This window comes from Engystomops pustulosus, chromosome 4, assembly GCF_040894005.1.
Source record: "Engystomops pustulosus chromosome 4, aEngPut4.maternal, whole genome shotgun sequence".
Classification (NCBI taxonomy): Eukaryota; Metazoa; Chordata; class Amphibia; order Anura; family Leptodactylidae; genus Engystomops; species Engystomops pustulosus.
In genome coordinates, this window is record NC_092414.1 from 119,459,697 (window position 1) to 119,475,742 (window position 16,046).

The window sequence follows — 16,046 nt, forward strand, 5'->3', positions numbered from 1 at the left end:
TTTACTATAGTCCCAGACTGCAATGATCTGCTGTAAGATGTCTGTAATGAAGCTTTATTGATAATTCTTGGTCCAATTACACCAAAAATTTTGAAACTCCGATTGTCACTGGGGCAAAAGAAAAAAAATTGTCTAGAACTTCCATTATAAAATATACAGTTTCGACTTACATACAAATTTAACTTAAGAACAAACCTCCAGACCCTATCTTGTATGTAACCCGGGGACTGCCTGTATATATATATATATATATATATATATAGGATAGATGTAGTAGTACTGTCCTGTGCCCATATATAAAGGATAGGAGTAGTAGTACTGTGCTGTGCCCATATAAATAGGATAGGATTCGTAGTACTGTGCTGTGCCAATATTTACTGAATATGAGCATTTATTAAAACTTTTATATAAAATATTAGATAAGAAGGACACTAAATTGAAGAAGAATAACTAAGGAGAGCATTATATAAAACAATAAGTAGGAGCACTGTAAGACTATATAGATGAAATGATTAATTGGAAATTATATATTAAGCAATTAAAGGGAATGATGTCCAATTTAATTTAGTAGGTGTATCATATTATTTACTCAGGGGTGTGTATTGTAATATACTGAGGAGTCGCAACGCAATATTTGATTTATGTAAAGGGCACAGTACAGACAGTCCCCTACTTAAGGACACACGACTTACAGATGACCCCTAGTTAAAGACGCATCCCTCTGCCTCTCTGTGACCTCTCTGGGTGCTTTATTATAGACCCAGATTGCAATAATCAGCTGTAAAGTGCCTGTAATGAAGCTTTATTCATGATCCTTGGTCCCATTACAGCTAAACATTTTGAAACTCCAATTGTCATTGGGGCAAAAAAAAAAAAAAATTGTCTAGAACTACAATTATAAAATATACAGTTTCAACTTACATACGAATTCAACTTAAGAACAAACCTAAGGACCCTATCTTGTATGTAGTCCGGGGATTGCCTATATGGTTTTTGTTATGGGGGTATATTGTTATAGGTAAACCTATTGACTCGAGTATAAGCCGAGGGTGGGAAATGCATTGGTCACAGACCCCCCAGTATATAGCCAACCAGCCCCCTATAGTATACAGCCAGCCCAGTCGGCCCCCGGTAGCATACAGCCTGCCCCATGTAGTATACAGCCTGCCCCATGTAGTATACAGCCTGCCCCATGTAGTATACAGCCCAGCCCAGCATTAAAAAATAATAATCTTATATACTCACCGGCTCGTCTTCTGGCTTCCGCGCCGTCTTCTTTCTTCTGCAGGGTGCCGCCATTGATCTTCCCCGGCAGGCGCCTAGTATGACGCGCCGCTGCTGACGTCACCCCAGGGAAAAACATGGCGGTGCCCAGCAGAAGAAAGAAGACGGCGCGGAAGCCAGAAGACGAGCCGCGCCGACATCGGGGGAGCAGCGCGGCACATCGGGGCCACCGGAGGGTGAGTATATAAGTTTATTATTTTATTTTTTATTTTTAGATTGACTCGTGTATAAGCCAAGGAGACGTTTTTCAGCACATTTTTGTGCTAAAAAACACGGCTTATACACGAGTATATACGGTATATAACATCTTTTTTTCTGCAAAACCTATTTTGTATACAAAAAAACTCTTTGGCAGTGTATGTACTATGCTCTGTGGGGACTGGGGGAGTGCTAAAAACAGGTCTCCTGCTGACAGCCTCCCTTTAAACACAAGGTTGTGTACATGAGGCCTTGCACTATATTTTAAAATTATCTTCCATATAGTAAATATACTCCATGATTATAAGCACATGCTACTGCACAGATATGTTCCCTACAATGAATCAATCTGTTATTGTTAAGCAGGACAGAAAGACAGTTGCTGCAGACGTACTCCACCCGTGGCATGCATTAAAACAACCCTGCTTATACACACACAAGCATTACTTATTATTATATACTTATTTCCTGCACACACATCTGAATAATTAGACTACAGAACACTCTTTAGGTACATCCCATTATACTTCAAACTTGTACTTACTTCTTAGCATTCTCAAGTATTTTCCGTTGATATACATCACTTCTCTTATCTTTGGTGTCCTGGTAAAAAAAACATTAAAATGGTTAATGGTCATTTCAAGTGATTATAATAAATACATTTTATATAAAGTGGTGTGTATTATCAGCAGAGAAGGGTCATTGAGGACAATGGAGACACTTTTGGCAGGCCCGTCTGAACAAAACTTAAACTTAAAATGCCTCATTAGATCACCAAAAATAGACTTCACCTGCTATCCACCAAGCTGACATATATTATTTCTAATGCTAAAAACATATAACTAATCTGAAGTTTTAGGTATCATTGTATCATGTAGTTATGGAATAGTGAGATTGATTGTAATTATGTATCCAGGTGGTAAGCTTAGCTTCAGTAGTGTATCCAGGTGGTAAGCTTAGTTCTGGTAGTGTATCCAGGTGGTAAGCTTAGTTCTGGTAGTGTATCCAGGTGGTAAGCTTAGTTCTGGTAGTGTATCCAAGTGGTAAGCTTAGTTCTGGTAGTGTATCCAGGTGGTAAGCTTAGTTCTGGTAGTGTATCCAGGTGGTAAGCTTAGTTCTGGTAGTGTATCAAGGTGGTAAGCTTAGTTCTGGTAGTGTATCCAGGTGGTAAGCTTAGTTCTGGTAGCGTATTCAGGTGGTAAGCTTAGTTCTGGTAGCGTATCCAGGTGGTAAGCCTGGATCCAGCTGCATATCCAGGTAGTAAGCTTGGTGCATGTACTGTATCTATATATTATGCTCAGTTATGGTGGCATAGCCAGGAGGAAAGCTTAGTTCTAGTAGCATATCCAGGTGGAAATGTTAGTTTTGGCAGCATATCTCGGTAGTAAGCTTAGTTTCTGTAGCGTATTCAAGTAGTAAGATTAGTTCTGGTAGTGTATCCAGGTGGCAAGCTTAGTTTCAGTAGTTTTTTTTTTTCAAATAAAAGATTCCATGGTGTCACTTTTGTGTTATCCGTCCCATCAAATCTGACACATTTCATTGCAGATGGAGGCTTGAAACATTTAGTATTAATAGTTTCCTTCGGAGGACAAAACTCTTTTTTTTTTTTTTTTAATTGATTTACCTAGTACTTGGGGAAAAGGTGTGTTCATCCTTTTAAAACCAAGCGGGCTAAAAAATGGTCCAAGGGAACAGTTAAGTGGAATACACGCACAGTGAAACAAGTTAAACTTATCTCTATTAACTGAGCATTAAAATTAGTTATCATGATTTAACAAATAAAAAGGGGTTTTCTGGGCTACAAATTGTTGACAAAGAAAAGGTTCTAAAGATTGAAGGGGTCAAACACTCAGTACCATTTGTAAAGCGCTACGGAATTTGATGGCGCTATATACACTCACCGGCCACTTTATTAGGTACACCATGCTAGTAACGGGTTGGACCCCCTTTTGCCTTCAGAACTGCCTCAATTCTTCGTGGCATAGATTCAACAAGGTGCTGGAAGCATTCCTCAGAGATTTTGGTCCATACTGACATGATTCACACAGTTGCCGCAGATTTGTCGGCTGCACATCCATGATGCGAATCTCCCGTTCCACCACATCCCAAAGATGCTCTATTGGATTGAGATCTGGTGGCCATTTGAGTACAGTGAACTCATTGTCATGTTCAAGAAACCAGTCTGAGATGATTCCAGCTTTATGACATGGCGCATTATCCTGCTGAAAGTAGCCATCACATGTTGGGTACATTGTGGTCATAAAGGGACCAAGGGGCCCAAAGAGTGCCAAGAAAATATTCCCCACACCATGACACCACCACCACCAGCCTGAACCGTTGATACAAGGCAGGATGGATCCAGGCTTTCATGTTGTTGATGCCAAATTCTGACCCTACCATCCGAATGTCGCAGCAGAAATCGAGACTCATCAGACCAGGCAACATTTTTCCAATCTTCTACTGTCCAATTTTGATGAGCTTGTGCAAATTGTAGCCTCAGTTTCCTGTTCTTAGCTGAAAGGAGTGGCACCCGGTGTGGTCTTCTGCTGCTGTAGCCCATCTGCCTCAAAGTTCAATGTACTGTGCGTTCAGAGATGCTCTTCTGCCTACTTTGGTTGTAACGGGTGGCGATTTGAGTCACTGTTGCCTTTCTATCAGCTCGAACCAGTCTGCCCATTCTCCTCTGACCTCTGGCATCAACAAGGCATTTCCGCCCACAGAACTGACGCTCACCGGATGTTTTTTCTTTTTCGGACCATTCTCTGTAAACCCTAGAGATGGTTGTGTGTGAAAATCCCAGTAGATCAGCAGTTTCTGAAATACTCAGACCAGCCCTTCTGGCACCAACAACCATGCCACGTTCAAAGGCACTCAAATCACCTTTCTTCCCCATACTGATGCTCGGTTTGAACTGCAGGAGATTGTCTTGACCATGTCTACATGCCAAAATGCACTGATTTGCCGCCATGTGATTGGCTGATTAGAAATTAAGTGTTTACGAGCAGTTGGACAGGTGTACCTAATAAAGTGGCCGGTGAGTGTAAATAAAGATTTTTATTACCCCCATAATTCAGGTGTTCTCAACAACTTAAACAGAGAATTGAACAGGGAGCAGACAGCTTCTTCTTAGTTTAGTAATTGCACCAAGTCACTGCTGCTTTACTCCTGTTCAAACAAACTGAAGCCAGTTTCCAGTGATTTTGCCTGTTCAGCACACATAGAATAGTGCCGTCTAATCCTTGCTCTCTGTTTGATCTATGGAAGTATTGTGTGTGACCCCCACCAACCTGGCCATAAGGATTTATTCTATGGATATGCCTCGAAAAATCCTATTCATTCATATAAATAGGATACAACTTACCACTTCAGATATTAGTCTGCACCAATCCCTTCTCGGCATGGGGTTACTGTACAGGAATCGTTGCTGAGCCTGCTTCATGTATTCCAGTTCAGAATGAAATTTTTCCCAAAAGTCTTTAAATATCCCAATCTATTGAGAACAATACAAGATGAGCACAAGATATTTACGAAGCATACTAGCATAGACAAATTGATAAATCTCCCATAATGTTTTCTTTTGTCTGCATAAGTATAGATCTTTAGGAGGATGTAGATTAAGGCTATCCACACTGCCCCCCCCAAGTAGGCAAAAATAATATTCAATCTGTAGCTGCCTATGCCTTTGTGCTGAGGCATCATGGTAATGATGAAGGACAGGAAAGGAATAAAGAAACCCAACAGTTACGATTGGGTCTAATCAGAACAGGGAAGAGGCTGTACTACACGGAAATTACTGTATATACTGAAGATTATAAGCTGACCTGAATATAAGCAGAGGCCCCTAATTTTGCGACAAAGAAACACTGGGAAAACGTATTGAATCGAGTATAAGTCTAGGGTGGGAAATGCATTGGTCATAGCCAGTATATAGCTATCCAAACCCTGCCCCCAGTATATATATCGCCAGCCAGCATTGCCCCAGTATATATATAGCCAGTCAGCAGTGGCCCCATCCGCCAGTCATGTCATGAGGCGAGATCCACTTGGCTTTATGAGATATCATATTTAGCAACCAGTCAATAAACTATTTGCTCCCACCCCCCTCTGTGACTTCCCCGTCCCTTAGAAATTTTAATTGGTTTTCTGTTTCCCTTGATTGGAATTTTTAATTGGTACAGACTTGGTGGCTATAAAGTCCCACATGGTTGGTGATGTATCTTAACATGACAAAATTATACTTCAAAGAAAACATAGTCATAACGCACATATTTCAATCTGGATCAGCATCCTCTAATAGTCCCGGGGTGTTGAGCACCAAGCATTCCAGAGGAAGGTAACCAAGAAAATGACAATTAGACCATTGGACCAACATTTCATAATGGTGTTTGGTATTGTTATATTTGTTAATTCATGCTGGGAAATGTGGTGGGTATAACTTCTTCTCAGGAGACCCATGTGAGAATATATTACATAATTTGGAAATATGTCCCCAACTTTCAACCTTGATTCAGGTGTAGCCACTCCCCCCTCACATGACGAAGGGGGGCGGATTAGATGGCTAGTTAACCCCTTACCAACATGTGAGGTAATACTATGTCACATGCCGGGTGCTCACGGGCCGAGCCCTCTCCATAGCCGGTAGGTCTTTGCTGCATATTGCAGCAAAGGCTTACCAGTAACACCCGCGATCGGTGCTGGCGGGGAGTTTTCCCGCTAATCGCCGCAAGCTTCAAATAGATGGAGGCGCATGGTGATGTCACCAGGGAGCGGCGATCCGTCGCCATGGTAGCCTCGGGTCTTCCGAACACCCGAGGCTACTTCGGGTTAACCAATTCATTACATTGTGCTATCAGCACATTGTAATGAATGAGGAGTGAAATCCCCATATACTGCCATACTGTAGTATGGCAGTATATGATAGGATTGATCAGACAACCTAGGGTTAAAGTACCTTTGGGTGTATGAAAAATAGTAAAAATAAAAAGAAAGTTAAAAAAAATCTATAATAATAATAATAATTAAAAAAAAAAACTAAAACCTCAAATCACCTAACTTTCCCTAGAACTGATATAAATATCAATAAACAGTAAAAATCATAAACGCATTAGATATCGCCGCATCCGAAAATGCCCGATCTATAAAAATATAATAACGGTTTTCACTGCGTTTAACTTCTTTAAATTCTATAAAAAGTGATCAAAAGGTCGTACAGTCCTAAAAATGATAACATTGTAAACGTCATTAAAATACGCAAAAAACGACACCTCCCAAGCCTCTGTACACTAAAGTATAAAAAAAAAAAGTTCGCGCAAAATTTTGTACAGGAGATTTTAAGTTTTTTAAATGTATGAAAACATTATAAAACCTATACAGATTCGGTATCCACGTAATAGTACCGACCCAAAGAATACAGTAGACATGTCAATTGGGGCATACAGTGAAATCCGTAAAATCCAAGCCCAAAAGAATACGGCACAAATGCGTTTTTTTACCAATTTCACTGCATTTAGAATTTTTCCCGCTTCCCAGTACACGATATGGAATATTAAAAAACACAATTTTGAAGTGTAATTTGTTACACAGAAAATAAGCTATTACACAGCTCTGTACATGGAAAAATTAAAAAAGTTATACATTTTTGAAGGTGGGGAGTGAAAAATAAAACTCAAAAATGAAAAAGGGCTGCGGCGTTAAGGGGTTAAAAGTAACATACCAGCATTCAGGTCTTGCTAGTCTATGGAGATGCATTTAACTGTCAGGACTTTCCAGGGTTTTCACTGTTTCTCCACTGCGGATCTCTATTCCAATCCAATAAGTAAGAGGTCTGTCTTTTCTTTATTTTATCCCTTTTTATTTTACTGCTTGCTGGAGTCTGGGACTTCAAAGATTATGTGCACCCCATGTTTCGACTTTGGTGTGCGGGGTTCATGACACCAAGTATATAGCCAGGCCCCTACCCCTGCCCACAGCCAGGCCCCTACCCCTGCCAAAGAAGAGAAGGAACGGGGTGGGGGTGCCAGAAAGGAGAGTTTTGACACATTTTTTGTGCTGAAAAACTCATACTGTTTATACTCAGGTATATACAATATTTGCCTTTCTTAATTACATTTATTGGATAGAATAAACCTTTTTATATTTTAGTAATTTCCATATCTTAAACACGGCATTACAATTTAAGTTTAATTAGATATATATACAGCATTTACTTACTGTATTTTTATTTTTAAGTGAAATGGCAATTAAATTTCTAAGTCTTTATTTTTTTTGCTCAAGTGGTTATTCATTGTGCATGTACGGAATATGTCACCAAGGAATTCAAATGCTCCCACAAAATCGTCAAGGGTTGGGAAGTAAGAGCTCTCCTTCCAGAGGCAGTCTTGTAGACACGTGGAGACTTACAGTCACTGATGCTCCACTAGAGGATTCTTGGAAATATGCAAAAAAAACGTTTTCCTTGATGGAATAAGGAAAACCTTGCCTCTTAGCTACCTTGTAAGGCAGCCCCCTTAACATCAAGAATCACTTTCAGGAAGCCTGATGGCAGCCTAAGTCTCCAGAAACCTGCAAGGCAGCCTTAATTGACAGAGTCTCCATAAGGAGAACTCTTACTTTCCTAATCAAAAGCCTCTCACTCAGCTAAACCAGTTCCTAATGCTGTACTGGAGAGATGTACTGGAGAGATGCATACACATTAAAACAGGGCTGTCTACAATTGGAAATCTGTTACTTTTGGAACATACTGGATTGGCTTTAATCCCACATCAGGTCATTAGTATCAAGCTTCTTGAAAGTCATGCTGGATGTTAAGGGAGCTGCCTTACAATGTAGCCAAGAGGCAATGTTTCCTTATCCCATGCTGGAAAACATATTGGAATATTTCACAACATGGCTTAGTTAGTCCCAAAGCAATGGGATCCTTCTAACACAGCTTCTTGGCATTAACTGTGTGCAGTGAATTTAGACAAAGCATAAGAAGTAGGCCAGGATATTGAACTAAATACAATGAACTAACCTTTAGAATTGGCATATCAGTTATGTCAGTTGTGCAAGACACGCCATCTATATCCTTGAAAAGAAAAAACAAAAAATGTTAGTGATGTATGCAAAAATAAAAATGTATTTTAAATATTCACAAACATAAATTTATATATACACATGCTATAGGTTCAGTCTAAAATGTATAGTTTTATACCATAGTCAATCAATCAAGCTTACCTGGCTCCAAAAGGGCACTGAAGTGTATGGCAACAGTTTATCCAGGAATACAGTTTCCGAGCTTAGGTGCCTATGTAAAGAAGCTAAAGTAGACAACTAATTACAATTAGACCAAAAAATACACTAGCAGGATCAACTGGCTTTGAACAGGTCTATATTGTGTGGTATTTATGCAAGTGGTCAAAAATATTATTTTCTGCTGATATGTAGCCATCATACCCTCCAAAAGCTGCCCAAATCAGAAGTACAGACCTGCCATTGGCCAGTCCGTACACGTAGAGTTACATCATTTGCATCTGTGTCTTTATGACACAGATGCAAGTAGTGGAGCGGTGACCAGTTTGTGTGCGCTGCTCTGTTGCTCAGGAGGGTCACGACCCTGCACATAACCATGACCCAGGAGAAGAGAGCTCCACAATTTTAATAATAAATACTTAGAGGTGAGGGGGATCTGAAAACTGGGGTATAATATTGGGCTCAGTATACATCTAAACTGGGGGGTGGGGCTAAATATGGTGCCCAGGAGGAGGAGGAGCTTTTACGGAGAACTGTATATAATTAAAATAAGGGTTCTGTCTATAAAAGTATTAAGGTGCAGAATATAAATTTAGTAAATTGGAGGGATAAGTTATCACAGAGTAAAATATATTTATTTTACTCTGTGATAACTTATTGAGGGGGAATATAGCATACACGTTAATACACTAAGAGGGCCACACAGTGTCCGTTTTATATGTGAAGGTATGTTTAAAGATCATGTAATTTGAGATATATATCATGTATCATGTGTACAGTGTTTTTATCCAGTCGACTTTATGCTGTGCGTGAGTTTTTGCAGGCAAAGTAACAATGGCTTGGAAAAGTCCTCTTTCGGATGCAGCATTTTGTCACCTGTAAGGTACTAGATGCCACTTCTGCCTGTGTTACTGACTGGCCTATTAGTATGTGAGACAGCATCAGCATGTGTTCCAGTGATTCAGTGGCACTGTGTGGGGATGTTGTTAGTAATGTTGCAGTAATGTTAACGTCAGCATACTTTTATCAGGTAAAGAGGCTTTTTAAAGACGTGTCTGTACATTGATTTGAATATATGAATATAGGAAGGGATCAGGCTGGGATTGGGGCAGCGTTGCAGTTTACACCTCAGGCATAAAAAGGCTACAATTAGCCCTGTATTAGACAAAACACATGTGGTGAAATGTAGGGTTTTTGAGAATTTTTTTTATGCCTCTGCTGAGCATCGACCCTGTACACTGAAGTTATAGTGCACAGTGAAACAAACAAACAAAAAAAACCCAACAGTTTACCACTTTTAAATAACAACATGTAAAGAATATGTGTCAGTAGATTTGGGACCCCTAAACTGCCAGAAAGGCTGGGTTTTGGGTCCTGACCCTTTCTTCCTAACCTGTGTTAGTTGCCACAAGATTCCAGTGGGGAAAGACTGCAGGTAGTGGAGAGTCCACTTTGGGCCCCTAGAACATGTGAACTGCAGATGGTGAAACCATTGCCGGGGTTTAGGAGACGAAACCCACTAACAGGTTCCCTTTAGCTATCATTCAAGGAGATGAATAATGTACCATAATGTTACCATGTTTCATACAATATGCCTCATGTATGGAAACTGTTTAAAAAAAGTAGTATTAATTGCTATGGTCAACAGAACACATTTTGTACCAAAGCATTCATTCCTTAAAAAGATAATCAGCTATCTAGATTTGGGACACTTACCCACACACCCCTGCTCAGTGCAATTCAAGTAAATTGCAATACAAAACCATTGTACTGAATGAGCAGTGAAGCGTTTGTTCATATTGAATGGTCCCATCAAAAAGCAGATCAGCAGAGGTACTGGCTGCTGGACCAGACATATTAAACTACAAATGCTTACCTACGCTCATCTTGATGTTGATCCCGGCAGTTTCCTTCTCTAAGCTTGACATACCAGGATCACCCAGAAAAGGATCACCAGAGGCGTGAATTCATGCCTCCTGCATGACAGATGCCTCCCTCTCACATGTTCTAGAGGGAGGTGAACTCACGCAGAGGACGTGCATAATTAGCAGCCCGGAGTGATGGACATCTTGTCCCCATGCTAGTGCTAATTATAAGGTTCTTCTCTAGAGGATCCCGGCGTGTCAAGCTTAGAGAAGAACACTGCCGGGATCAACATCAAGAGGAGCGTAAGTAGTTATTTGCAGTTTAATATGTCTACCAGCTAGTGGTAGATTTCCTTTAAGACAGCTAAAATGGATTGAAAATCCATAATGCCACTTTAAGTAAAGAAGTAGTCAGGTGCAATGAATAGCCAAAGTATTAGCTGCTTACCAATGATAAACTCCTGAATGGGGTCAAATGTAAGGCAAGTTGACATATTCTCACAGATCCATTCAATGAGCTAGAAACAGAACGCATCACAAGTTTAGTGCTTCAGAACACTAATGATTGAAGAAAAAAAAATCATGTAATATGACCTATAGAGAATTTTTATTAATAAAAAAGAAATGAAAAATTAAGAGTATTGCCAGCTCTTCAATTATTACCTCAGTCTCTTTTTGTTGCTGGAGGTCAAGGTGTAATAAAAAGCAGTGCAGCACTGACAAGCGCTCACAGTCCTGTCTACTTTCAGTAAGGAATTTTAGAAGTTGTGTTTGATTTATAGACACAGAGAACAGAACTCCTGTACAGTATTCTATTACATGAGTCTTCAGAACCGTCTGCAAGGGACAATCACAGCACATGCCACTAATTCTTGAGTTCTCAGCTAAAGCGAAGAGAAATTAATTTTACTAAACACAAAACACTAAAAAAATTACGAGCACAATACAAAACTACTAGACTTAAAATAAAACTTATTAACCAAAAAGCTTTACATTTCCCTATATCTTCCTCTACCTTGTACCATTGCTCAGTCATTGGTCCTTTTGAAATCTACATGAAATATCAACTAGAAGTAGCCCTTACACATTTTGAAAAAGGTACCATTTGACAATGAGAATGGCACCATTAGTCGTTTTATTTTTTAATACATTTTTAAATGGAATAATAGAGAAGCAGCACAAGGCTCTGATATAAAAAAGAACTTTAAAACTTGCTATATAATTGGAATTACAAGTATTAAGTGCAACTTTGATTTTTTTTTCCCCACAATCAAGTTGTAGGACAATTTTGCCAGTTAAATTATCTATGTCAAAAGAGTTTCTTGCCATCTCCTCAGTCTCGCCTATCCCTTTTGTATCTTTCTCCTCTCGCTGTTCTGCTTATTATTGACGAGTCAGTCAAAACAAGGCACCCCTTTTCAAGTGAATGACAGGAGTCAACAGTTAATTTTGCCCTGTCCCCAACTGCTTAGCCCCACGCCAACCATGTGACCACACCCGTTATTTAAAACTCCAACATTTAACTCCAACCTCTCCCTACTTAATTACATTTAGGGTAAAAGTTAGGGGATTTTCTTGAGCCAGGCGCCAGAAGAGTGTGTGCACAAGTAGGGAAAGGGTGTCTCTTTGGAAGTATTGAGGTGGAGTTGCAGCGTCAGGCCCTGAAGCTGGACCGTGGTCCAGGTGAGATATGGCGATCAAGGAAATGAACGGGGACAAATGGATAGACGCGCTACATCCAAATAAGAGTGATAAGGGTTTTTATTAGTATCAAGACAACGTGTTTCGACACCGTAACGGCGTCTTCATCAGGTCTAAAAGCTGTGTAGGTGGGTTGCAAGGACAGAAACAAAAGACAAAAAGCAAAAACAAGAACATAACATAACACAATTAGTATGAAAGGCATGGTTAGTATGATTAGAACAAAAAGATAAAAGCTATATAAATGATATATAAACGATATGTGAACGATCATATAAGGACTAAAATATAGGATAAAAATGTATATAATATATACACTCACCAGCCACTTTATTAGGTACACCTGTCCAACTGCTTGTTAACACTTAATTTCTAATCAGCCAATCACATGGCAGCAACTACATTTAGGCATGTAGACATGATCAAGACAATCTCCTGCAGTTCAAACCGAGCATCAGTATGGGGAAGAAAGGTGATTTGAGTGCCTTTGAACGTGGCATGGTTGTTGGTGCCAGAAGGGCTGGTCTGAGTATTTCAGAAACTGCTGATCTACTGGGATTTTCACGCACAACCATCTCTAGGGTTTACAGAGAATGGTCCGAAAAAGAAAAAACATCCGGTGAGCGTCAGTTCTGTGGGCGGAAATGCCTTGTTGATGCCAGAGGTCAGAGGAGAATGGGCCGACTGGTTCGAGCTGATAGAAAGGCAACAGTGACTCAAATCACCACCCGTTACAACCAAGGTAGGCAGAAGAGCATCTCTGAACGCACAGTACATTGAACTTTGAGGCAGATGGGCTACAGCAGCAGAAGACCACACCGGGTGCCACTCCTTTCAGCTAAGAACAGGAAACTGAGGCTACAATTTGCACAAGCTCATCAAAATTGGACAGTAGAAGATTGGAAAAACGTTGCCTGGTCTGATGAGTCTCGATTTCTGCTGCGATATTCGGATGGTAGGGTCAGAATTTGGCGTCAACAACATGAAAGCCTGGATCCATCCTGCCTTGTATCAACGGTTCAGGCTGGTGGTGGTGGTGTCATGGTGTGGGGAATATTTTCTTGGCACTCTTTGGGCCCCTTGGTACCAATTGAGCATCGTTGCAACGCCACAGCCTACCTGAGTATTGTTGCTGACCATGTCCATCCCTTTATGACCACAATGTACCCAACATGATGGCTACTTTCAGCAGGATAATGCGCCATGTCATAAAGCTGGAATCATCTCAGACTGGTTTCTTGAACATGACAATGAGGTCACTGTACTCAAATGGCCTCCACAGTCACCAGATCTCAATCCAATAGAGCATCTTTGGGATGTGGTGGAATGGGAGATTCGCATCATGGATGTGCAGCCAACAAATCTGCGGCAACTGTGTGATGCCATCATGTCAATATGGACCAAAATCTCTGAGGAATGCTTCCAGCACCTTGTTGAATCTATGCCACTAAGAACTGAGGCAGTTCTGAAGGCAAAAGGGGGTCCAACCCGTTACTAGCATGGTGTACCTAATAAAGTGGCCGGTGAGTGTATATAATATAATACACAATACATACAAAATGCAATTGAATACATAAATGAATAAATAAATAAATAAAGTGCAATTAAACTAATAAATGAAAACATGATAAATAATAGGTGGGATTGACTAAGGGCGATAGGATATGTAAATATATGAATAGATGAATGCATGGATATATAAATATAAGATAAATAAATAGATAATTAAATAAATGATTAAATAAGTAATTGATGAATTGATGAATAGACTGTGTGTAGAGGGATAGATGGTAATGTGAAATATTCATATATAATGTTAGGGGTAATATCCCATATGGTTCCATAATTGACCATATGGGATATTGCGGAGCCATGGGGTATGATGTGCGCTAGTAACTGTTGACGTCTACAGATTTGAAATGTGTGCTAGTGGAGAAGGTTCCTATATTGTTGAGATGAATTGAGAGGACCAAGAAATCAATTTGTCTAGTTGAGTAGTTATAGGTGAAGCTAAGGCCCATCCTGTTGTTATTTAAATGGGCAACGAATTCGGTGGCAGTGGCTGTTGCCTTCCCAGATGAAGAACAAGTCGTCTATGTAGCGGCGAAAGAAGATGATATTGTTCTGGAAGGGATTGGGGCCATGGACGTGTTCTTTTTCGAAGGTGCCCATGTACAGGTTCACGTAGGAGGGTGCAAATCTGGCGGTAAATGTTGTCCTCAAATGAGAAGGAATTGTGGTGGAGAATGAAGTCTATGCTTTTGAGCAAGATGGTTGTTTGAGCTGGAGGCATATTGGGGTTGGATGACAGAAAACTTTCAATGGATTTGATTCCTAGGTTATGTGGAATGATGGAATAAAGTGCTGATACGTCGGCTGTTAGAAGTGACCAATTTTTTCGATTCATTTGGTTATCGGTGGGGTTGTTGAGTAGTAGGAGTTCGTTGATGAACTGAGTTGAGTCTTTTAGATAGGACGGAAGTTGAAGGACAAGAGATTGGAGATGGAGGTCTATATAGTGTGACAGGTTGGAGGTTAGGGAATTGATACCGTATATGATAGGACGCCAGGTGGATTGGTGAGAGATTTATGGATCTTGGGTAGGTGATAGAAAAAGGGGAGGGGTGGATTGTTGACGGTTAGGAACCGTTTCTCTTTTTTATTAAGGAGGTTGTGAGAGGAGGCTTGGTGAATAAGTTCAGTATAGGCAATGTAATCAGTTGTTTGTGGGCAATGGTTCGTAGAAAGATGAGTCTGACAATATTTTTTGCTTCGGCGATGTAGTAGGACCGGTCTTGTATTACAATGCCCCCTCCTTTATCCGCTGGTCTTATGAGGATGGTGGTATTGTCTTTCAACAACTTGACGGCTCTTTTTTCTCCGGAGGAGAGATTATGGTTGGTTCCCTGGGGACGGTTCAGATGGAGTTTCTTGAGGTCCTCAAGTGCTAGGTTGTAGAAGGTTTCAATGGCAGGGCCCTTGTGGTGTAAAGGGTAAAAATGGGAAGGGAGATGGACGGGAAATGAAATAGGGTTGGGTGTTTCGGGTGGGTTAGAGATTGGGCCTTGATTTGAGGGTGTGGACATGCGAGTTGCGGTTTGGATGGATTGTATGGCGAAATGCCGATTAAGTGTGAGTTTGCGGATAAAGGTGTTGAGGTCGAGGAATAATTGGAAGTCGTCCGCGGAAGTGGTGGGACAGAAGGATAGACCTTTGGACAAAAGGTCAATTTCGTTCTGTTGAAGGTATATCATATACTCTAATCCCCCTCCTCTATCCATTTAGCATTATCTTATCTTGACCCCGTATCTCCCATGCACTGTCCCCGAGGCCAGCACCTGCGCACTGCCTCCTGCTCATCCTATTGACATTAAATACCGCGTGTCTTCCTGGCGCGCATTCTGTCCTCCCGAGCCTGTGCCATCACGCAGCGCTCCTCATCCGCGACACCTGGACGCTAGGGTAAGTCACCCCCCATTCCCACACCTCCTTCTCTCCCCATCCCCTATACACCCCTAGCTAAACCCATGTTTCTCATCCCTCCCTAGGATGGAGATTAGGCAGCACAGCTCTGCCACCCACCCGGACAACCCCCCCCCCACAGGTAACCCCTAACATTATATATGAATATTTCACATTATCATCTATCCCTCTTCTCACAGTCTATTCATCAATTACTTATTTAATCATTTATTTAATTATTTATCTATTTATTTATCTTTATGCTTTTATTTATATATCCATGCATTCATCTATTCATATATTTAC

The 16,046-nt window shown here is 40.6% G+C and overlaps 1 protein-coding gene across 2 annotated transcripts in view; it reads right to left on the reverse strand.

The window, feature by feature from the left end:
• GSAP (gamma-secretase activating protein) overlaps positions 1-16,046 on the reverse strand; it is a 103,991-nt gene that overhangs the window by 18,845 nt on the left and 69,100 nt on the right. For both annotated transcript variants that reach the window (XM_072147231.1, XM_072147230.1), the window contains exons 16-21: positions 11,241-11,461; positions 11,026-11,095; positions 8,698-8,780; positions 8,495-8,548; positions 4,844-4,972; positions 2,027-2,085 (exon numbers count right to left, since the gene is read on the reverse strand). In XM_072147231.1, the coding sequence (XP_072003332.1) occupies positions 2,027-2,085; positions 4,844-4,972; positions 8,495-8,548; positions 8,698-8,780; positions 11,026-11,095; positions 11,241-11,461 (616 nt within the window). The remainder of the gene's footprint in view (positions 1-2,026; positions 2,086-4,843; positions 4,973-8,494; positions 8,549-8,697; positions 8,781-11,025; positions 11,096-11,240; positions 11,462-16,046) is intronic.